The following is a 22,379-nucleotide window of genomic DNA, read 5'->3' as shown; positions in this document are numbered from 1 at the left end:
GGGGCAGGAGGCGGCAGCACGAGAGGCCGTGGAGGCCCTGACCTCCCTGACTTCCGCGGGCCCCTCCCCAGCCTCATCAGGACCTGCTGCCCAGAGACGCGGCTGCAAGAAGCCGAAGCCGCTTCCCAGTGGCTCTGGAAAGGGCAACCCGGTGCTGGGGGAGTGGACACCCCACTGGAGCAGCTACGCCTCTTTCTCCTCTTTTAATTATGTTTATTTAAATTAGAAAAGCATTCACAACCATGCTGAGAGGATCCAGACATCCCCACGTGCCCCCCCCCCAACTCCATGTCCAGCCCAGGTAGACGCTGGTCAGCACCGAAGCGCGGACGCCATCACCACCCAGAGCCAGGTCCTCACAGAGCCCCCTGGGCAGGGTCCTTTCTGTGGGCAGCGGCCTGGACCCATCACCACAGTGTCACATGCTGCAGCACCCCAAAAGCCTCTGTGCCCCTGGCCCTGCACCCGCCCCCCTCGCCCCCGGCCCGGCCACCACCGTTGTCGTCGTAGTCTCCAGGAGTCAGAGCCAGAGCCATTCCCCAGGCAGCCCTTCCGGGGCGTCCCCCGTTGCATGACGGTCCTGGCTGGACGACCCGTCATCCGTCCACTTGCTGGGCTCCAGCTCCTCCCTCGGCCGGGCAGTTAGGCATGAGGTCGCCCCGACGTGCGTGCAGCTTCTGCGCGGACCCGTCCTCAACGCCCCGACAGCAGCCGCTGCGCGTGCCGGTCCCTGGGAGCGGGCTCAGTCCTGTGAGGCGCCCGCCGTCTTCCAGGCGTGCACCTGCCCAGCACCACGCCTCTTGCCCACGTCCTCACGAGCCCCGGGGTCGCCGTCCTGTGGGGGGGTCAGGTCACCCTGGGCTTCCCTGGCCTGCAGGGCGCACCGTCCTCACCGTCCCCAGCTGCCCTTTGTGCCCTCTCTGCTGAGGGCCCCTGCGGCCCCCGCCCTCGGCTCAGGCGGCCGGAGTCTGTGCCGCAGCGCGCTCTGACCGTCCCCGTGTGGACATGAGCTCAGGACGCAGCTCCTCACGTCTCCGCCGTCCTGCCGACCCCAGGCCCTCACGGGGCGCGGCCACAGCTGGCAGCTCTGCTGAAAGGCTCCCTCGAGCTGGCTGTTGTCATTGCCTAAACAGTACGAGGCAAAATAGCATCCCAGCAAAACGAAAGGCGCCGGGTGAACGTCTGCGCGGCGGGGCTGCTGTCTTTCCCTCTGTGGGCAGACACATGACAAGTGCATAGAAGGCGGCCAGCTCTACCGGCCCCTGGACAGCCACAGACACCTCAGGGGGTGCCCACGAGGCTCTCCACACTCGTGGGCTGGGCCTGCAGCCTAGCACAGCACCGCCGGCGGGGAGCTCAGGTGGGCGCGGTGAGACACCGTGGTCAGGGGGACGCCTGGGCCCGGAGGAGGGGCCGGGCCCTCCTGCTCTGTGCAGGGCGGGTCAAAGGGCACCCGCCTGGCAGCCCCAAGTGAGTCCCTCCCCGCCCCCTGCGGGGGTTCCAGGCCCATCGGCCGCGGCTCCAGAAGGTCCTTCATTCCACTCCCGCTGTCACCGCCGCAGTCACCTTCGTAAACACGTCTTTGCAGACAGTCTCGCCACGTCACACTCTGCTTTTACGTTTCCAGGTGCTTCCCTCCGCCTGCAGGTCAAATTCAGGCTCTTTAGCAAACTCAGCCTGATGCCAGCTGGCCCCTCTGGCTGCTCCTGAAACCGTGGTCTTCGGTCCGCCCTCCCCGATGCCCGGCCCTGCCGCCCCATGCCTACCCCACGCACGTCCTCTTCCTGGTTGTCTCGAGACAGGCTTTCCTGGGGAGCATTTCCCAGACCTTCCAAGACGAATGAATCCTGGCTCACAATGCCTCACAGCCCAGCCCCAGGCCCCGGGCAGGTGCCAGAGTGAAGGGGCGTGTTACGTGGCACGCCTGGTGTGTGTGCGGCGCGCCTGATGTTGCATGTCCCTTCCCCTGGGGCCTCTGCTAGGTGTTGGGCTGCTCGAAGGCAGGGCCATGCTATGTCCCCCTGCATGGTGTGTGGAAGACGCCCCCGCCACCCCGCATGAGAAGCCAACAGCGGGAGGCGGTGCGGCCCAGGCCTGGCGTGGAGGCCATGTCATGGCTCAGCAGACAGGGGAGAAGGCTCAGCGGGGAAGCGGGAGGCGTGGAAGGTGGCTGGTCAGGGCCACCTCACTGCAGCCTGCAGTGAAGTAGACCCAGGAGTCCTGCCTGGAGGAGGAGGCACCCGAAACCCTGAGCCAGAGCAGAAATGGGGGGAGGACCAGGCTGAGCTGCAGGAAAGTCTGACCGGGCAGAGAGGGCAGAGCCGGGGCCTGGAGAGATGGGCTGAGGGAAGGAGCAGGAGCAGACAGGCCTGGCTGAGAGTGGGCAGCTTCCTCCTGGTCACTTCCTCCCCTGAATAGGCTCAAATTCCTGGCCCTTTGTTGTGGGCTGGAGGCTCCCTGCTTGTTTACAGCTCCAGGTATGTGTAGACAGATCTTATCTCCTTCCTCTTACTCACCTCTTGGCCCAGCTCTGCATAGTTTATTCTTTTAAACTCTGTTCCGGACTCTTGCTCTGAAGGGTATTTGTTTTGTGTTTTCAGATTTTATTCCATTTTGATTACTTTAAGAGATGCAGTAAACTAAATTGATCTTGGCAAGGCTGGTGTTGAAACAGAAAAGGAAAACTGTCTCTACTCTGCCCCAGGGGCCCAGTGAGACAGGTCCAGCCACTTCCAGGCTCCCAGGCTGGCCCAGAATCATGGACATGTCCTATGTGCCTGTTACATGTAAAAGCACGTGTGTGGTGAATGTCATGGCCCAAGACAGCCATCCCTGAGCACCCTGCCTCCTCGCCAGCACCTCCCCAAACTTTAGTCTGCAGCCCACACTGCCTCAGTTTCCCTGGGAATAAAACTGCCCCCAATTTTAGAAAGAGGATGAACAATCAGAGACTGGAGGGTCCTGTGACTGGCTCCCATCGGGTCTGGGGTAGGAGCCGGTGTGGCCGTGACCTCGTGCTGCGGGGCCTCCCTCTGAGGCCCTCCTGTTTGCAGCCTCCTCACCCTCCTGGCTATTCCTGCCCACCCCCACCCCACCCCCATGTCTGCTCTCTGCCCACACCCTCCCTTTGTCAAAAAGGCTTTTCTGGAAGAAAAGATGGGTAGAGATCTTCATGACCCTTGGGTGGAAGTTTCTTAAGACTAAAACCCAAGCAAAAGGCAAAAGGACAAGTTGGACTTCAGGAAAATGGAGAGACTGTAGAGAAAGCAAAAGGGCAAGCCAGGGACTGGGAGAAAGCATTGGTGGCCCATGCCTTAGAAGAGGGCCTCTACTCAGGACATGCAAAGGCTTCTCAGAACACAGTCCGAGTTCTTTAAAAAGAGCCTGGCCCCAGGACAGACTCACCACGGAAGTTACGGGAGCAACAAAGGAGCACGGGAAAGAGGGTGGGCCTCCCCAGGAGCACCCCTCGTCAGGGGACGAAGACCAGGCCAGCAGCGGGCACAGCCGGAGAGTTCATGCCAAGGGCCAGCAGGTGCAGCCAGGCTGGATTCCAGCTTGGGGGGACGGGGGACGGCAGCTGCCCCTGAAGTTTACTGTGTCCTGATGAAAGGACCCAGCGGCCCCACCAGTAGGGAAGGGGCTGTCTGTTTGCACAAGGACTCGGAGGTCCCAAGCAGCCTATTCCGGCTGCCGGGCAGCTGGAAGAACATTGGTGCCGTCAGCAGGGAGCAGGTGACCGTGGGGTCTGTCCAGGAGAGCTTGGTCACCGGGACACCGAAGTGGGGCTCGCCACACACCAGGGCAACTGGCCCAGAAGCCAGTGAGCCCGGGCAGGCCAGAGGGACGGTAGGCTTTGGGGGTGACAGGAGCGCAGGCCATGTCAGGCAGCAAGGAGGAGTCCGCCTGAGAAGTGCTTGGATGGGTGTCTCGGAGCCAGTGTCACTCCCCAGACAGCCCTTCGCCGGGTCCTGGCACAGCAGTCCAGGAGGGCTTCCCGGAGGAGAGCCTGGGTCGCTGACTTCCTGCTGCCCGCGACCCGCACTGGGTGCTGTGCTATGAGTTGCTGTGGGGGCCGCGGGGGACCTCCAGCCAACCCCCGTCCAGCCCTCGTCCTGGTGCGAGCGTGCCAGGGCACGGAGTCCCCAACGGCATGACCTTTATTTTATTTTATTTTTTTTAAAGATTTTTTGTTGTTGTTTATACAAGCACTGGGTACAGTCAGAAGCGCGGGAGGGTGAGAGAATTCACCAGAGCCAGAACGGGGAGCAGAACAGGCAGAAGGACCGAAGGACACTGCTGAGGGGAGCAGCGGGCGGCAGGAGAGGTCTGCGCGCCATGTGGGACCCTCCTCCGGTGGCCGGGGAGCAGCCGGGGATTGAACCGGCGCTGCAGAGGCTGCGGGCAGCTTCGTAACCCAGCGCTCAACTGCTGCGCCACCGGGGAGGCCCCGGCATGACCTTTCAACTGGGACACTTTGTTGTCTGTGCGTCCGTCACACTCAGTCGATCTTGAAGGCTCAGTGCGAGCACAAAGGGGACACACAGCTGAAAAGGGGGCGGCCTGCGAGCAGAGATGGGGCCGCCAGCCGCTGTGCACCGCCGCTGCCCGGAGCTGACAGAGGACCCCACGGGAGGCGGTGACTGCCCCCATCAGCTGCCACCAGGAGCCCCGTGCTCCCGAGAACTGGAGCAGTGGCTCGTGTTGGGCATTTTTCCTCCAAATCTGGCACCCCAGTGGGCTCTCCCTGCCGAGAGCTGGTGAGCTGATGGCTGCCCTGTCCCGCCCCCGCCCTCGGGACTCCTCCAGGCTCTGTGAGAGGAGCCACTTCCCTCAGAGGTGGCCCTGGCCTCCCACTGGCAGGTGGCCCTGGAGCCACACTGGGGCGCCCCAGAAGTCAGGGTGGCCATTCCTGCCCAGGGTCTCAGCAGCAGGTACAACTGTGACCATCGATGCAGCTCCAGGCCAGGACTGGGCTCCGCTGCCCCCTGAGCCCCTACGCGCCGCATGGCGGCCAGACTGCTCGCCCCGCTCGGGCTCCGTGACTCGGCACCTGCTGTGCGTCCGGTCTCCACCAAGCCCACACGTGGCTCCAGGCCCGTGTTCTGCGCCGTCATCACCGCTTCACAGCACTGGTGATGTGAAGTCAGAGCGTGAGGATCACCGAGAGGCCTTTAGACACTGACACTGTCAGCTCCCACCTGGCCCGGGTCATGACAGCCGGCACTGACCAGACACCCTCCCTCACAGGAGACACGGAGACAGAAACAGACGGGCTGACTCGGGAGCAGAGGACCCAGCCTGGGCCTTCCTCCAGGGCTGACAGCGTCGGGCTCCATTTTCAAGCATGGGGAATTAAAGAAGTTGTTTTGATTCCACCCCTAGGTATTTACCCAAAGGACACAGAAACATCCATTCCAAAGAGCACCCGCACCCCTATGTTTACAGCAGCACTGTTTACAATAGCTAAGCTTTGGAAACAACCCAAATGCCCAAAAATAGATGACTGGATCAAGAAGATGGGGTACATATACGCCATGGAATATTACTCAGCATTCAAAAAAGATAAACACATGCAATTTGCAGCAACATGGATGGCGCTGGAAGGGATCATGCTCAGTGAAATAAGCCAGAAAGAAAAAGAAAAATACCGGGTGGTCTCACTCATAGCAGGGATCTAGAAAACCTAATAAGGGACCAGGAAAAAGAATAACTATAAGAAAGTGAAAATCAAAATCAACAAAATACTATGAACCAGAGACACTTTTTGGGGGGTGGGAGGCGGGAGGGGAGGGATTGGGGTCAAAATAAGTGGGTTGTAATTGTATGGGGAATATAAAAATAAAATTTAAATTAAAAAAATAAAGTTGTTTTGGTAAAAATCTTTTTAAATGTTCATTTGATTTTTTTTAAATAACTCCAGATTGGAAAGTTTTGTTTTAATTGTAAAAATATGTAAATAAGTTTTGAAACATTTGTTCAGTTCACTCCCTGCTTCAGGCAGCCAAAGCATTGCAGGACGCCGAGCCGCTTCCCTCTTGCTTTGAAGACTACCCCGATGGCAGAAACAAGGGAAAGAAAATTCTCGAATCTTTTTTTTTTTTTTAAAGATTTATTTATTTGTTTACACAAGCACTAGGCACAGTCAGAAGCGCGGGAAGGTGAGAGAATCCACCAGAGCCAGAGCGGGGAGCAGAGCAGGCAGAAGGACCGAAGGACACTGCTGAGGGGAGCAGCGGGCGGCAGGAGAGGTCTGCACGCCATGTGGGACCCTCGCTGGCAGCAGGGGATCGAACCGACACTGCAGAGGCTGCGGCAGCTTCGCAGCCCAGCGCTCAACCGCTGCGCCACCGGGGGAGGCCCAAATTCTCGAATCTTGACACAATAAAGCCGCCAAAGGGCCATGACCACCAAGAGGACTTCAGACACTGGATGTAGAATAAAGTCTCTAAAACATGCAACAACCTTCAAAAGGGAGGAAAAACCCTTTGAAGAAATCGCTCATGGTTTATCCTGACACACACCTGTGCACTCAGCATAGTGGCGGAGAAAATGGCCTAAAAGCAAAATTCAGAATCAGTCGTTTCATCTGTCTTGATCCCAAGTTTGGCCTTGAACAGAAGCTTCACGGGGAGGCGGGCTGGCGGCGCTGCCCTCCCTCTCTGGTTGTCAGATGGCCCTCGCTGGAAGCCCTTCCGAGCTGTCCACCCAGGGTGGGACAGGACAGAGGAAATGCCGCTTCCTCCCCCACGCCGAGCGGAGGAATGGAGGTATCCGGAGGGAGGAAGATGCATGTGAGAAAATGTGGAGACAAAACAAACAGGATCAGCCGCTGTGGGGGCCCACAGGCCGCCTGTACAGCTGGGCCCTGCCAGGACGCCCTCGGGGACAGCAGCCAACACCACGGGAGCTGGGGCCGGGCTTGGGGAGGAAGGCCAGCAGGTAGACACTGGGCGGGTCGGCCCCGGGAGCAGGGGCCAGGGCCACGAGCGCTCCCCTGGGCCTGACCCCCGCCCACCCGGCCCACCTGCTGTGGCTGCCGCAGGTGGCGCGAGGAGAGAGCTGAGCTGTGGTCAGTGCCAGCCAGAGCTGCGTCTCTTGCATCTGGGGCGTGCCGGCGAGGGGGTCTCCTTCCGTGACCAGCCCCCTCATCCACAGGCCTCTTCAGAGCGAGACATTTTTTTCCCCAGCAGCCGTCAGAGGAAGGTGAGAGTCCGTGTGCAAAGGGCCGGCTCCAGCTCTCCTTGCAGGCTTGGGCCCCCAGCGCCTGGCAGGCCTGTCCCTGTGACACCTCTGCCCGCCGAGCGTCTTGGGTCTGACTCCGTGACTCTGTCACCACAATCATCTGGGAGCTTTTCTGACTCCTGACACGCCGGCCACACCCCCTGTCACCACATCAGAATGTCAGGGCGGGAGCCCTGTCTGGCCTGAGAGCCGGTGCGGGGGGCCGAGAGTGCAGGACCCCCGCCCACGCGGCCCCAGGTGTTCTCAGCGAGTTGGGGGGGCGGCACCCGCCATCACCCGCGGCCGGCACGGCTGCCCACCAGGTAATTTTCAGAGGCTCAAATAGACTGTTTCTGTGACCAGGAGGCTCTACCGTGTGGCTTCACCTTGGCTTTCTCGAGTGAGTCCCGCAGCTCGAGGCTCCAGGGGGACTGGGGTGCCGGGCAGGGCCCCCAGGGCCGCCCACCTGGAGGAGGCTGCAGCCAACCTGCAGCCGCAGAGCCAGAGCCGCACCCGCACCCACCGTCGCCCCGCGAGGAGACATGGGCCAGATTTATGGCTTTTTAAAGTTATTTGTGGATTCTCAGGGCGGCTGTGTTCCCGTCCCTCTGCGCCTCTAAACCCCAGCAGTGTTTTCAGAGCCCGGGGTGCTGACCGGCCCGGCCAGCGCTGCCCCTGGGAATCAGACCTCGCCCAGACGCTGGTCTGCAGGAAGACGGGGCTCAGCCCCAAGCTTCTAGGTGCTGCGGTAAACCGGGAAGGGAGGGACGTAGGGGCGCAGAGCCCTCATGCTGGCAGCCCGTCCTCTCACTCCCTGGGGTCCAGGGGTGCTGCCTGCACAGGCACCGGCTGAGGCCCCCAGTTAGTGCACCTTCTGCTCTGCCCTTCACGGGGCACATTTAGCATCTTTATTGAGAGCAGGAACATGTGTGGGTGAGCACCCCGGGGTGGCTGCCGGCACCCAGGCTATCAGCTCCTCTGTGGTGCCGAGAAGGGAGCACTGATGTGTGGCCGGGCGGGGTTGAAGACGGGGCATCTTCCACGACGCCACAGGGCAGGTCCACAGGACCGAGACGGGAGGGGGCACGTGGGGACAACCCCTGGGCTGCGGGGCCGCCCCAGGATTCTGAAGGCGGGTCCCGGGCCTATTAAGAACAGAGCGGGCAGAGCTGACTGAGCGTCCCGGCGGCCGTCCTCCCCCGGGAGACACCTGGGCAGGTGATTGCAACCTGCGCGCAGTGGGAGCAGCGGCTGTCTCCACTATAAAGGCGGCTCCAGAGCCCCATAAGCCCCCCAGAAGGCTGCCAAGCGCCTGGGGCCGCCTGGGGACCAGAGCGGACTTGGCTTGAGACGTGTGGGCGTGGGGCTGGCTCCTGTGCAGAAGCAAAGTGGCGGCGGCTGTGGGTGACGCCTCCCGGCCTGTGTGTGGCGCGGTGGGACCCACGCCGGCGTGGAGGGAGGGCTGAGGCCGCCCCCGTGGGGGTAGAGGGAGAGGAAGTGAGCCCGTGTGGGTCCCGGCCCGCGGGCAGAGACACTTCCGCAGGAGCCCTGGCAGAAGCCCCGGCGAGGGGAGCCGCCAGACCTGCTCCTGGGACGGGGCTCCGGCTCGGGCCTGGGACGCTGGGTGGAGGGAGGCTGCCTCTGGCCCGGCCGCCGGCGCCACGGCCTGGTCCTCTGCCCTCGCAGCCCGTCAGCAGTGAGTCAAACGAGAACCCCCTTTAGCGACAGGCGTGTCCTGCCGTGCAAACTCCGGCATGGGCCTCATTTCCCTGATTTCCCCTCCGCGCCCCCTCGTGTGGATCGGGCTGGAGAAATTCTTGTAACTTTTTTCTCCTCAGTGAGCCCTTCCTCTTCCTTCTTGAATACACATCCCCCAGGTGGAGGGTCCCGGCCGGGAGTCTCAGTCGCTGGGCCTCCCGTGCCTCCTGCCGCCCTTCTCGCCTGCGCGGCCTTCCCGACCGGCGCTCGCGGCTGCTCCCTCTCCTCTCGGAGTCCTCAGTACCCTGGCCCTGTCGTGCTCTCAGCGCGCCCTGGGACGCGTCTCGGTGCTGCTGTGCCTGAGCTCTGGGCGCCTGAGCGCGGGGTGTGGTTTGCTGCGCGGGGGTTCATGTGTGGCCGGGGGCGGCTGGAAGCCCCGGGGTCGGCTCCGCTTACTCCGTCTCAGCAGCGGCCAGCGGGTCCTGGGCGAGACTCACTGAGTCAGCGCCGCGTCTCTGCAGAAGGCACACATGTGGGGGCGACCCCGGGGAGGCCGTCTCAGCCCAACCTCAGCCCCAGGTAATGGCCCCAGCTCACGTGCAGGGTCCACACTGAGAGCCCCGGCAGAGACCCCACCCCGGCTGGGCACAGGGACCTGTGCTTGCACGCGCGTGTGTGTGTGAGTGATTATCATTTGATATCACCACTCCCAGAAACAGGGCGCTCTTCTGAACAGCACCCAGCATTCACCCTGACTAGCGGAGCTTCCCGTCTAGTGTAGAGGCAACTGAAGCACGAACAGTCCGTAAATGAGACTCAATCCCCCTTTGCGGCCTGATTTCTTACACTGCTGTCCAGGCTCCGGGGGACGCGTGTTTCGCGGGATGACTGTCGCGCTGACAAGCATGCCTTCAGGTTTCCTGACTGCAGTTCTGTTGCCTTTCTCGCGACTGCACGTTGTGAGGACTTCGGACAAGGCGGCAGCCTGACCCTGGCTGGAAATGCGTCCTTCTAGAGGGGCCCCCCCCTCCAGGGAGAAGCGAGCCCTCTACGAGCTCGGGGCTGTGTGTAATGTACACGGGGGTTCTTTGGAGTCTTGGGAGCCGTTGTGCATCTGCCTGCGCTTAAGAGCTCATCTTACACCTGCGTGAGTCGTGAATTTTTAAAGATGAACTTCTTAACTGTTTCAGCTAGAAGCTTCTGCACCCATGTGGATTCCCTGGCACGCGGAGGCCCTCTCTGGGGAAGGAGCGGACAATGCGCCCTCACTGGAGCCTCTCCCCTGCCCGCCTGCCCTCCTGCCCGGGTGCTCCCTGTGGTCAGCAGCACTGGGGTGGGGGGAGAGGCGGAGACCGAATCAAGACCACACTCAGGGCGTTGCGGTCCCGGCCGGGCAGGGCAGCAGGGGCTCCCGGCGGCTCAGCTGCCAAGAAGGTGGCGCGTTTGGAGCTCCCCGGCCAGAGTGGAGGTGGCCACTGCGGCGTCCCCGGAGCCTCTGTTTACCTTTCATGCCACCTGCAGCCTCTAAGTGTCAGCTCAGGTTTAAAACATGCCAGTGGGGCCAGTGGCTCTGCCCGGAGGCGCAACTGCATCCTGTGGCCCCTGCTTCAGGGCGGCGGGGTGGGGGGTGGGGGCCGGGGACTCTGGTCTCCTGCCTGTGGTGTGAGGCCCCAGCCGCCCGCCCCAGGGAGGGGATCCAGTCCCTCCTGGAGTGAGCTGGACGGAAGCTCAGTAATAAGCCGAATCCCAGACCCGTTAGATTTATATAAAACAATTCATAACGTAGACGAAGTTGCCAAGCGTTTTGTTTCTAAGGCAACGACCTCCTTACATTCAGGCCTTTATGGGCACTGGGGAATATACTTCCAGAACACATTCCCATATTAATTTTTAATTTCAAGAAACCTAAGACTCGGCTAAGCTTTCCCAGGCACGACTGCCCGAGCGGCGGCGGGGCCCGCGCCTGGCCGCTGTGACGCTGCCTGGGCCTCGACGTCCTCGCCCTCCGCCGTCTGTGTTTCAAACTGAGCAAATAAAGTCAAGGGAGCGTTGGATTCTGTTGACTTTCCTCTTATGAGCTTTGAACGCAGGGCGGGGCCTGTGTCCCAGGACCACGCACATGCGGGGTGGTCAGCGTCCGCTGCTGGGGGGACGGGCGTCAAGGTCGCCGCCAAGGGCAGCGCGTTCTAGACGCTGGAGCCGCCTGCCTGTGGCCTTTCCCGCTGCATTAAAAACAGGCTTTTCTGCTCAATCCGCTACCGAGAAATAGCCCGGATCCCATTTGCATTTTAAGAAAAACTGTATCCTAAGCCCCCGAGTGTATGTGGGGCAGGGCGGGCCTGCGCAGGACTCAGAAAACCATTCAGCCACCTCGTGGGGGCCGGGGCTGCCCTGGCCGGGTGAGGGCCGCGCGCTTGGGTCTCAGGAACAAAATCTCAACGAGAAAGTAAGGATTAAGGTTTTATTTTTCGTGACGGGCGAGGGATGATCCCAGGTTTGGGGACGAGCGCTGAGCCTGCCGGCACCCGCCTCCAGATCTTGGCCCGGCCCCTCCCAAGCTAATCGCGGGACCCCGCTCCCGGGACAGGGCCAGGCGAGACTCAGGGCGCTGCTCAGAGAGGGTCAGAGCACTTTGTCTTAGAATTTGTAAATTTGTAATAATTCGAAGGACTAAACCTTTTTTTTTTTTATTGTTTAGGCCTGTGAATGTGTTTTCTTGGGTTTTGTTCATTGGCTGCTTCGGAAAATGTCAAGTCAACATCAGATCTGGGGCCTCAGAATGCCAGGTTCCTCCAAGAGCGAGAATGTCACGCACGCACGCACGCACGCACGCACGCACACATGCTCCTCTGGCTTTTCCCAGGAAGGAGGCGGCTGCGCGCAGCCCCGCTGACCTCCCTCTGTCTCTGCCCACAGGTCTGCCGCCAGGAGCGCCTTCTCTCCGCGGGGCCGTACCGGGGAACCCTGTTTGCTGACCAGCCGTCCATGTTCATCGCCCCAGCCAGCACCCCCCCCAGGAGCAAGCTGCGGCAGCTGGTGCGCCTGTGCGGGGGCCGGGTGGTGTCCTCGCCTTGCCAGGCGGGCATCCTCATCGGGCCCTGCCGGGGACAGAGGACGGCGACTGCCCAGCACCTGTCGGAGATGTGGATCCTAGGTAGGAGGCGGGCGGGTGGGGGCTGCGGGTGTCCCTGCCACGCGTCCTCCGTGCACCTGACACGCGTTTGGTCTCCTTCCCCCGACCGCTCCCGGCCCAGACATCCCACTCTCACTGTGGCTGGGCAGCGGGCAGCTACACGAGCAGAGGAAAGCCACTCAGCATCCCCCAAGGGCGTGGACGCCCCAGCCCTAGGGCAGGGGCACGGGCCGGTCACCCCAGCCCAACTCCTGCTCCCCAGTCCTGCCAGCCGGCCCAAGCGCCTCTCACGAAGTGAGTCCAGGGCAGAAGGGGGCTCGGGCGTCACAGGTGGCGCTTGGGAAGGCCGGGCAGGGCACCAGTTTCTGGGGGGCGGCAAGCAGCATGAGTTGAATGGAGGCAGCCTGCCAGGGACACGTTGGGCAGTCACCCCCCTTGGGGCCACTTTGGGGGAGCAGCATGAAGTTGCCGAGGTATGAACTTGGGGCTCCACTTCAGGGTGTGCTGTACCTCTCCCTCCCCTTGGGTTGGTGGTTGGCAGCCTGCTTCAGCTACTGCGACACCCCTGCTGGGCGGCCTCAGCTGCCGGCCCTTATTTCTCACGGTTCTGGAGGCTGCAGCTGGGAGGCTGCACTCCTGGGCCTGCGGGTGACCGTCTCCTCCCATGTCCTCCCTGCCCTCATGCTGTGTCCTGGTCCCCTTGTCCCACAAGGACATGCCCCACGGTGTCAGGACCCACCCAGTGACCCATCCACAGGAACCTCAGGCCCATGTGCAATCGCATTCTGAGGCCCTGGGTGGGGTTTGGGGGTGCAGGCGGCCCCTGATAATGAACCCCTGCAGTTTCAGCACCTTTGGCCGCGATCCTCACCGGCTCCTTGAGATTGGAGGCGAGTATTTGCTCTCCCCCCACCGCCTCTGTCTCCGTCCCCGCCTCTGGCCCTGCTCACCCCTGCTCCACTTCGGCCCAGCAGATAAGCAAAGCCGCTCTGTCCAAGTTACGCTCACGCGTGGCTGCGCGAGTCTTATGAGTGATTGGTGGTCAGCCTTTAATATACTTTTTAAGTACAGCAAGGAAAAGTAATTATTTTGCTATCTGGTACACAATAATTTATGTTTTGCCTGGAAAATAATTTCAAAAGAAAAAAAAGGAAAGAAACCGATTTTAACTGCAGCCAAGAGGCCTCTGTGCTCTCCGGCATGCCACGAGCGCAGCCTGCAGAACACCCCGTGCTGGAAGCAGGGTCCTGCTTGTTCTTTAGAAAAGTGTGGATGGAAATGACGGGCCCAGGGACCAGGGTTGTTGTTTGGAAAAAGGCCGGTCCAGCCGGGGCTGTGCCCGTGTCCACAGAACCAGTCCTGCCAGCCCGTGGGCCGTGTCCGGGCCTGGTCCGGCGGCGTCTGCCCAGGGCCCCCTTCCTGTCTCGGGTGGCGCTGCCCCCCCCCCACCGGTGGCCTGGGGGCCCCTACCTGCCCGACCCCGTTTCCGCCCACGGCCTCTCGCAGTCGGTGTGCCGCGGGCCGCGGACCCGTCCGTCCTTCCCCGCCCGTACCCCACGTCCTGTTCCTGGTCTGTCACTGGTCAGCCGACCGTGTGCCCTTGGCAGCATCCGGGAATTGTGTGCTCCGGAATCCTCGGCCCTCAGGCGGTGAGTCCTCGCCTGACGACTGCCCTGACACCGCGCTGGGCCGTCTGAGCGGGCGCTTTTCCAACGCCGACCGGGCTGGCGTCCTCCGCCGAGCTGGGTGCCGGGGTGGCTCTGTCCCTGCACATGTGCGCGGCCACCCCGCCACCCTCCCGGCCCGGCGCTGCCTCCAGCTCATCCTTGGGCCAGCGCGCCACCCCAGCCCCCCACCCCAGCATAAGCGTGTCCCAAGAGCCGTTTATTCTCAAAATGCTGTGAAATTAACATTAGGGATAAAACTGCTTTTAAGTGAACCCCGCGAAAGCACCAGCTTTATACTTTGGTGACACCCCAGTGTTTCAGTTGAGTTTGTTCCAACGCGGCTGCCGCGGAGGCCCAGGTCTCAGGGCCCGGGGTGGGTCGTGTTGTTCAGACAACAGTCCTGGCCCCGCCGCCACCACCGGTGCAGGTTGGGACACCTCCCGGCGCCGCCCGGGCCGGCTCCCCCGCGCTCACTGCTGCTTCCACGGGCTCTTGTTTCTGCAGAAGCGTCGCTCGTGGGGATGGGCAAGCAGGAGGCTTTCACGACAGAGAGGTGGCCCTTCCTGGCAGAGGCAGTGGGCAGCACCCGCAGGAAAGGTCCCCAGGGCTCTGCCACCCACTTGTGATCCGAGGTCAGCCCGTCCCCACCGTCGGCACAGGAGACAGCGACCCGCCCGGACAGCAACCTCTTACCCGGTGGTTGAGTTCATCAGTTTCCTCTAACCTCTAGCTCTGCCTCGGGGGTGCCCTGGGGCCCCCCCAGGCTGCTGGGTTTCACTCCAGCTGCCCTGAGCCTCAGGAGGCCACGCCAGCCAGGTGCTGCCCGGGGCGGGGCTGTTGGCCTTGGTGGTGACTCCGCGTCCACTCCCCAGAGTCGGCTTTCCCTGAAACAGCAGCAGACGGAGGCCAAGATTCTTGATGAATCACTCAACCTAAAGGAGAAATGGGGGTTTTCAAAAGAAACTTTGTGGCGTCAGAACGTGTGTGAAAATAACAGGAAAACAAAAACCAAATTCCAGGAAGCCGAGCGTTACCTTTACCTGGTGCCGGCCCCACGTATTGTGTTTGAAAGCAGTTTCCAGGAATCGCCCCCCTTGAGCTAGCGCCCCCACACTGCTCCCGGAGGCGCAGGCAACCCCGGGCCTGGCCGGCGCGGGCGCCTGATGCCAGGGCGGGCCGTGTTATCCCGTGGTCCCCTGCGGCGCGGCCCTTCCCACGGCGCCCGGCCTCTGGTTGTCCCAGCCACGTCCAAGCGATAAGACACGTGTGGACGCTGTTGTGGGAACGCAATGTAATCACCCAGCAGCGCTGCCAAGAGAGACGCTTGAGCCGTCACCTTGCGACTCCGAAAGCCCTGACGTAGCAGAACAGAGGCTGCTGCCAGCGCAGGCAGCACAGACCCGATGGCTGACCGGGGCCAACGCCTGGGCGGCCTGTTACCATGCAGGGCTGGAACGTGGCGCTTGGGGAAGCAAGGCCAGAGGCGGCCTCGGTCCCGGCAGAGCGCCTGCGTCATGGAGGGATCTTCAGGGCCTTCCGGCCCAGTTTCACCATGGGTAGGTGGGATCCCGCCCTGAGGCCGCGTGCTGAGGGCGGCGGAGGCGGAGCTGGGCGGGCAGGCCCTGGGCCCTCTCCTGACCCACCAGCGCTGTGGCTGGGAGGTGGCGGGAGGCTGTGCTGAGAATGGCCTGTTTCCTGCTCTCAGACAGGTGAACCCTGCCGGGCAGGAGCGAGTGATGTGTGGGATCGTGATGTGTGGGATTGTGTCTTTTCAGCATCTGCTGGAGCATGTGCAGCCGCGGCGCTCTGTTCTGTTTTCAATCAGCGGCTAACTGCTAGGACGGCGTGTCAGCACGGGCATGGAAAGGGATCTGCCTCGATGGCATCACGGGCGTCATCCTCGTGATGTGCTGACCCCTGTGAAGTTGATGTCCTTGGAGCCGGGTCGCTGGGTGGGGCTGTGGGGTGGAGGCTCATGCAGCATGGAGGAGGCGGCCGGGAATAGAAGACTCTGCTGCACACCTGGGCAGGGGCTGCAGCGGGCGGGCCGTGCCCACACCAGCCCCAAGGGGGGCCCAGCGCTGGGGCCGAGCTCTGCAGGTGACGCTGAGCCAGGTGGGTGCCATGCAGGGCAGAACAGAGGCCTCCTCCTGGCTCGCTGCAGTACCCTAGGCTCTATGGGGCTTTAGGGGACGCTCGGTGCCTCGAGCTACGACTGAGGAGTGTTCTGGGGTCTGGAGTATGTGCAACGCCAGTTCTTTGTCAGCGTTGCTCATGGAGCAGTTAAGTGTGTCACCCCAGAACCGAGGCTCCCGCTGTGGACCTGCTGTCCCTGGGGCTCCTGCCCCCGACACCGTCCACGGCACCTGCATCCAGGTCTTGCTCAGAAGGGCTCCCCTGCACCTGCACATCCCACGGGGTCTTTTCCTCTGCGCTGGTGACATGCCCAGAGTCGTCCAGTGTCTGCTGCCTGAGTCCATCTGATTGTGTGAGGGGCAGATCATATCATTTATGCAGTAACTCATCTCTTCTCCAGCAATTTTCTCTTGCTGCCTTGAGTCAGTTCTTGAGTTCCCGTGCACACGTGGTGGGTTCTGGACTCTGTTCTCTGCCATCCGTTTACCTTTCTGTTCTGTGTCGTCTACCTCCTGTTTGCTGCTGTAGTTCTGCAGTATGTTCTGGGGTCTCCTCGGCCACATTTTCTCTCATTATTCCCTTTTTTCAAAATTGTCTTCCCATGCCTTTTTCCTCGCAGGCACAAGACTTCAAAATAAGCATGGATGTCTTTAAAAATAAATTTTAGGATTATGCTGAATTGGGGGATTATATTGAATTTTCGGATTAATTAGGGAATTAATTAATTAATTTGGATTAATTGGGGGGTCGATTAATTTTTGGATTAATTAATTAGGGCAGACCAGCACCCTTTGTCGATCTTTCCTGACTTACAGAAATGACATCCTGCAAAAACCCCAGTGTGAAACTTGAATCCACAGAGCTCTTACAGCCAGGAAGAATGAAACATGGCCCACCTTCTTTATACCCAGAGTGGGGAACATCTTTCCTACCTATGGTCCAAAATCCAAAATAAAGAAGAAATTGATAGAATCCGTAAACTAAAAGTCAAAACTTTTGCAAGCAAATGCTTGCGTAACAGGATCAGCAGTGTGTGGCAAGGAAACCCTTCAAGGGCTGATGTCACATGGAGCTCGACGCGCCTGCCCGCTGCGGAGAGCATGCCAGGGTGTGCACGGTGCGGCCGTGCTGCTGCCGTCCCATCACGGATATACCCTGAACCACAGCGTCCCCAGCACGCGCCCTTGCTCCTCCCTCCTCAAGGTCAGCAGCCAGGTCAGCCCTCAGGCCTCCCTGGAGGAAGAGTGTGCAGCGGGGAGAGCTGCAAGCCCCGGAGCCACCTTGCGCCCTCCCACCAGCACCACCGTGGCTCCTTACAGTCCTCTGGGTGCATCAGCCCACTGGCCGGGTCCCAGGGCCAGCACCAAGCATCCCTGCCCTCCCTGGCCCCTGGCCTCGGGGAGGCCAGCCTGCAGTCATGCCAGCAGCCAGGGCTCTGGCTGGCCAGTCGCCTGCAGCAGCTCCTGAGCCAGGCTCTGTCAGCTGCTGGTCATGTTCCTAAAATGGGCTTCAAACTGACAGGACTTTAGTGCCCAAGAGCCCAGCTTCTCTCCTGCCACCGAAAGAGGAAGACCGGGGTGTCCCACACGTGTTTCCCGAGTGACCCTGTATAAGATACTCTGCTGGGTTAGCGAGGCCCTGGGAGGCTGTGGCCACACAGGCCTGGTCATGCGTCCACCCACATGCTGCTCACACCAGGGGGCCTGTCCAGGACAACCCCAGGGCCTAGGGGTCACATGCCGGCTAGCTACACAGCGGGGGTGCGAATGCCCCAGCCCGGAGGACGTGTGCTGGGGCCGTGCTGGCACCTGGGGAGGCAGCTCCGGGTGCAGAGTCTGAGCTGTGACTCTGTGCTTCACCGAAGATGACGATTTCCCTGTGCGACTAGCCAGACGCTCAGACACTAACCAGCTTCTCGATCTTTTTCTAGATTCCATCACTCAGCACAGAGTCTGCGCCACTGAGGACTACCTCTTGCTGCAGTGACCGACAGATGCAGATGGCACAGCTGGGGCACTGGCACCCCAGGGCCTCGTCACTGCTGTGTGCACAGCGGCCCCTCTGTGCGTGTGACCACCGCTAGCGGCTCTGAGGCGCGCCACCCCCCTGTTGCACCTGTTCCTTAGAGAGTCCACCTCTGTGCCTTGGTGACCCCCACCCTGGGGAGCCACGATTTGCTGCTGAGGACCCTCCAGCCCAGCGCGCAACTCATGACATCCTGCTGCTGAGAACACCTGCCTTTCCCGGTCAGACTCTGACCCTTGGCTGACCATCGCACGGCTCACCAGGCACATGCGTCAGCTCTTGAGGTTGCTTTCCATGGACCAGAAATTCTTCTCAAAGCAGTGGTGAGGACAGTGTGGGGAGCACAGTGGCTTCCCCCAGGTCAGCTTCTGCAGGGAACGGCCCAGCCTCCCCTGGCCACCTTCATGCCACTCCCCGTCCCCCGGGGAACCTGCAGTGGGGCCACTGCTGCCCCAGAGGGGACGGCTCTGTCCCCACACAGCTGAGGGGACACCGTGCCTGCCGGGGACTTGGCTCGCCTGTCTCCCACCTCCTGTGAACTTAAAGCCCATCCGCAGATGCGACGGGCCAGCCGCTGGGACACGCAAACCTTCAAGAACGGAGGCAGCGCAGCACCTGGAAACAGTAGACTCTCTCGGTCTTGGGAGAACGTGCAGCCCGAGGACCCCTCCTGACCCCGCTCACCCTCGTGTCCCGGCAGCAGCTGGACCTCAGCACCAGCGGGCCTGGAGCCGTCCCCGCCCCGTGACGAGCCGGCCTCGCTGTTTCCACAGGCGTCCGGCCCGGGGCCCTTGACGCCCACGGCTCTGGCCAAGCTCGGGCAGCACCAGATCCCCCTGGGCTGAGCTGACTCGTCCTGAGGACGAGCCCCGCAGAGCTGCCCCCCGCCCAGGCCGCTGTCCCGGGCCTGACCCAGACAGCAGAGATTCCTCCCCAGACCCTTCAGGAGGCCTCCTGCTTTCGCAGTGGCCGACGCGCACTCTCTGCGTGGTCTTCGTTCGGTCCTCCCGCCACTCGGTGACCACGGCTTTCGCTCCCTCACGCAAAGCTTGGGGCTCGAGTCTCAGAATGCTGAACTCTTTTTAAGTTTGAAACCTCAGTGCTCTTACCTTTTCTGTTCAACGCTGAATTAGAGATTCTGCCCAGAGGAAAAGGCAAGAGCAGGAAATGAAAGGCACAGCCTGGAAACAAGAGAAGTGACTCCTCTCAGGCCATGACACAGGCCGCGTACGATTACCGGGAACGAAATAAAAGAAGCATTACGCAAAGCTAGCCGCCCTGCACTTGTATTCTCAATAAACAATTCAGATCTGGAATTAAGAATACAATTCCTTTTGCACCGCCACCGAAATGCGCACAGGAATAGAGTTGACGGAAGGGTGAGACCTGCACGCCGAGGCCCACAGCGCCTCGCTGGGAGACGGGAAGGGCAGAGGAAGAGGGGAAACAGCCGGGTTCGTGGGCCAGAAGACCCAGTGAGCCGGCCGTGCTCAGATTGGCTCGACAGAGTCATCAAACCCCGTGTGACTTTTTCTGTAGCATTGAGAAGCTGAAGGTAAAATTTATATGAAAATGCAGAGAACGCCTCGTAGACAAAGCTGCCTGTCAGAAGGCGCACGGCCGGGAGACCCGCGCCGCCAGAGTGCAGGGCTGAGTCCAAAGCCACAGCAGCACAGTGCGCAGGCCCGGGGCGGGGTGCAGATGCGGGGACAGAACGGAGACTTAGGTGTGAACCCCTCACCCACACCAGTGGCTTCTCCGCAAGGCGCCCAGCCCGTCCGGGCCGCAGGACCGTCCCGCAGACAAGTGGTCCTCCCCACAGGGTGGGGGCCGCCACACCCTGGGCTGCCCAGTCACTGCAGGGCCTCCTGTTTGAGGCTGATAACGGCAGGTGAGAGCAGGAACAGGTTCGTGCCTGGCTGCTTATGCTAAAGCTGTGAGTGGCTTGCTACGTGACAGCACTCGGCCAGCGCTGACCCAGCCTGCACTCGGCGGGCCATGCCGCAGCCCCCGCGGCCTTTCCCTCCGCTCCTTTGAGGGAATCCTGTCGAGGAGACTAGTTGTCAGGAGATGCAAAGGAAACAGGTAAGGGAAGAGTTTTTGACTTCTGTTAGGTACAGACCTAGTACCCTAAACTCTTCTGCTACAACTACCTAGAAATAGCGAAGGGGCTCAAACTTGCTTTTTTTTCCTGTTTCAAATCTTATTTTTATAACTTTTTATTTTTTAATTCTTTTTTATTGTGGTAACATTGGTTGACGTCATTGCTTGTGTTTTAGAGGTACAGGGTCTCCCCCTTCAGTTGCTGCCTAACTTGCAATGAAGGAGGGGAAGGTCCTGGGGAGGGAGGAGTCAGGACCCCATGGTGCTCCCGGGACAGGAGGGGCCTGGGACCAGGCTGGAGGTGAGGGCAGGCCTGCATGACGTATGTGGTGTGGTCTGGGCCCTCCCAGTCAACCCGGCACTCGGTACAGGAGCAGGCGAGAGGGAAGAGCTGTCAGGTGGACACAAAACCAGAGTGTCTGGCTCCAGGCTCTCATCAGGGAGGAAAAAGGTGACACTTTCAGGGCCTCCCTGGTGATGCAGAGGTTAAGTCTCAATACTGTGAAGCTCTGCAGCACGAGTCCATCCCCAGCCAGGGAGCTACCCACATGGCGCAGCAGACCCCTCCTGTCTCCCCACTGCTCCCCTCAGCAGTGTGTTTCAGTAGATCCACCTGTTCTGCCCCCTACTCTGTCTCTGGTGAACCCTCTCACCCCCCCCCACCTCTGGCCTGCACCCCAGCTCTTGCGTGCATAAATAAATAAAATAAATCATTTTTTTTAAAAAAAGTGACGCTTTCACAAAGACTGCGTGAGAACTACAATCAGTCAGGCAATCAACAGCAAAAAGAAGCCCAAAACCCTCATTCTGAGTCTGAAAATATTCTTATAAATAATTACACATCAAAAGAAACCATATTGAAATTGAAAGAATATTTAGATCTGAAGAAAAAACTGCTAGGCTATAATAAATATAGAACCCTAATTTCTTGTATTTATATTAGTAAAAAAAAAAAGGCAAAAAATTTGCTAAATATCCAGTGAAACGGGTTGGGAAGCGAACTATGTAGTTAATCAAATAAGGTGAGAGGAGGGAAATAGTGGAGTTGATATGGAAGAAATTAAAAAGATAAAAGAACCTTTAGACAAAAGATGACTCGTAATACAATACGCAGATTTCTGAAAACATAATCATGGGGGGAGACAGACACAAAAGCAATGGCAGGTATGAAAAGGGAACACCACACGCGTGTATATGCACAGGTCAGGGCTTTCGATTTTTGAAGTATTTTAAAACTTACATGAAATTAACAATTGACAAAAACAAGAGAAAATATAAAAGTTGATCTAGGGTTCTATTAGAAATGAACAGACAGTTCAGCAAAATCAGGTTCCATCAGAAATCAGAATAAAAGCACAGTGACAGTGGGGAATAGGAAATCAGGTGAACGCGAAGTGGGAGGTGAAAGGTAAAAACAAACTCTGAAAGCAGTTTGTCAAAGCCTGTGGAATCTTCAGAGCACGCGTATATTCCAGCCCAGTAATTAATCTTAAGAAAATGTTTTAGAAGAAGGAAAAAGACATGTAGGCAAAGATGCTCCCTGCAGCACTGTTTATATTGAGAAGAAACTGGGAACCATCAGCTGTCAGGAGTGTGGAAATTACTTGGTAAGCTACTATATAGCAGCCGATGAAATGTCAAGCAGCTGTTACAAATGGTAATTACGAAGACGATACAATATAGGAAATGCTTATGATATGAAGTAAAACAAATAGGAAAGTGCACTCAGGCTGGGATCAGAACCCGGCAGGAGTCTGTCCAGACCGGCTAGGAAGGTACCAAGGGACTGGAGAGGTGTGGCGGGACCGAAATGCTTCATTTGATTGTGTTGGAGTTTCGATGTTCGGAGACGTTGCTAAGAATTATCAAGGTGTCAGGCGCCGTATCCTCAAAACCAGCGGTGCCCGAGCTGTGCCCCCGCAGTTCCGTGCTCCGATCTGGCATCTCCTCTCTCTTACATGCACACTTCAGCAACCCAAGCCTGAATTTCCTCATCTGGAAATTAACACCTCCTGAGCCCTTGAGGGTTCGAGTTTCCCTGGGATGAATCTCTTCCTTTGCCAGCAGAGAGCCCCAGGTCTTGCGTCCCCACCGCTCGTGGCTGGCGCTCACAGGCTGCTGTTCTGTGCTCGGCTCAACTCTTCTCTCCCACCTTCTCGCCTCTGCCCGTTTAGTCCGGAGGTGAGAATGGTCCCAACCAGGTGTCAGTGGGCTGGGGCCTTCCCAGAGGCTCTGGGGGCCAAGACCTCTTGCTTTTCTGGGTGGGGGGTCTGCACCCCTGGGCTGCTGGCTGCTTCCCCAGTCACATCACCGGGGGGCTCTGCCTCGTGGCTCTGGTGCCGACTGCCCTGGCCCATCCAGGGCCCTGTGATGTGTCACATCTACCTCCCGGG

General features: G+C 59.8%; 1 protein-coding gene across 1 annotated transcript in view; it reads left to right on the top strand.

The window, feature by feature from the left end:
- MCPH1 (microcephalin 1) overlaps positions 1-14,355 on the top strand; it is a 104,326-nt gene extending 89,971 nt beyond the window's left edge. The window contains exons 14-15 of the mRNA XM_037526727.1: positions 11,839-12,076; positions 14,227-14,355. Coding sequence (XP_037382624.1) covers positions 11,839-12,076; positions 14,227-14,348 — 360 coding nt within the window. The 3' untranslated portion in view covers positions 14,349-14,355. The remainder of the gene's footprint in view (positions 1-11,838; positions 12,077-14,226) is intronic.
- Positions 14,356-22,379: the final 8,024 nt, after the last annotated feature.

This window comes from Talpa occidentalis, unplaced genomic scaffold, assembly GCF_014898055.3.
Source record: "Talpa occidentalis isolate TD23 unplaced genomic scaffold, MPIMG_talOcc4v2.1 talOcc4.4, whole genome shotgun sequence".
NCBI classification, from domain to species: Eukaryota; Metazoa; Chordata; class Mammalia; order Eulipotyphla; family Talpidae; genus Talpa; species Talpa occidentalis.
Note: the sequence above shows the minus strand (reverse complement) of the source record. Positions and strands in the feature narration are given on the sequence as shown.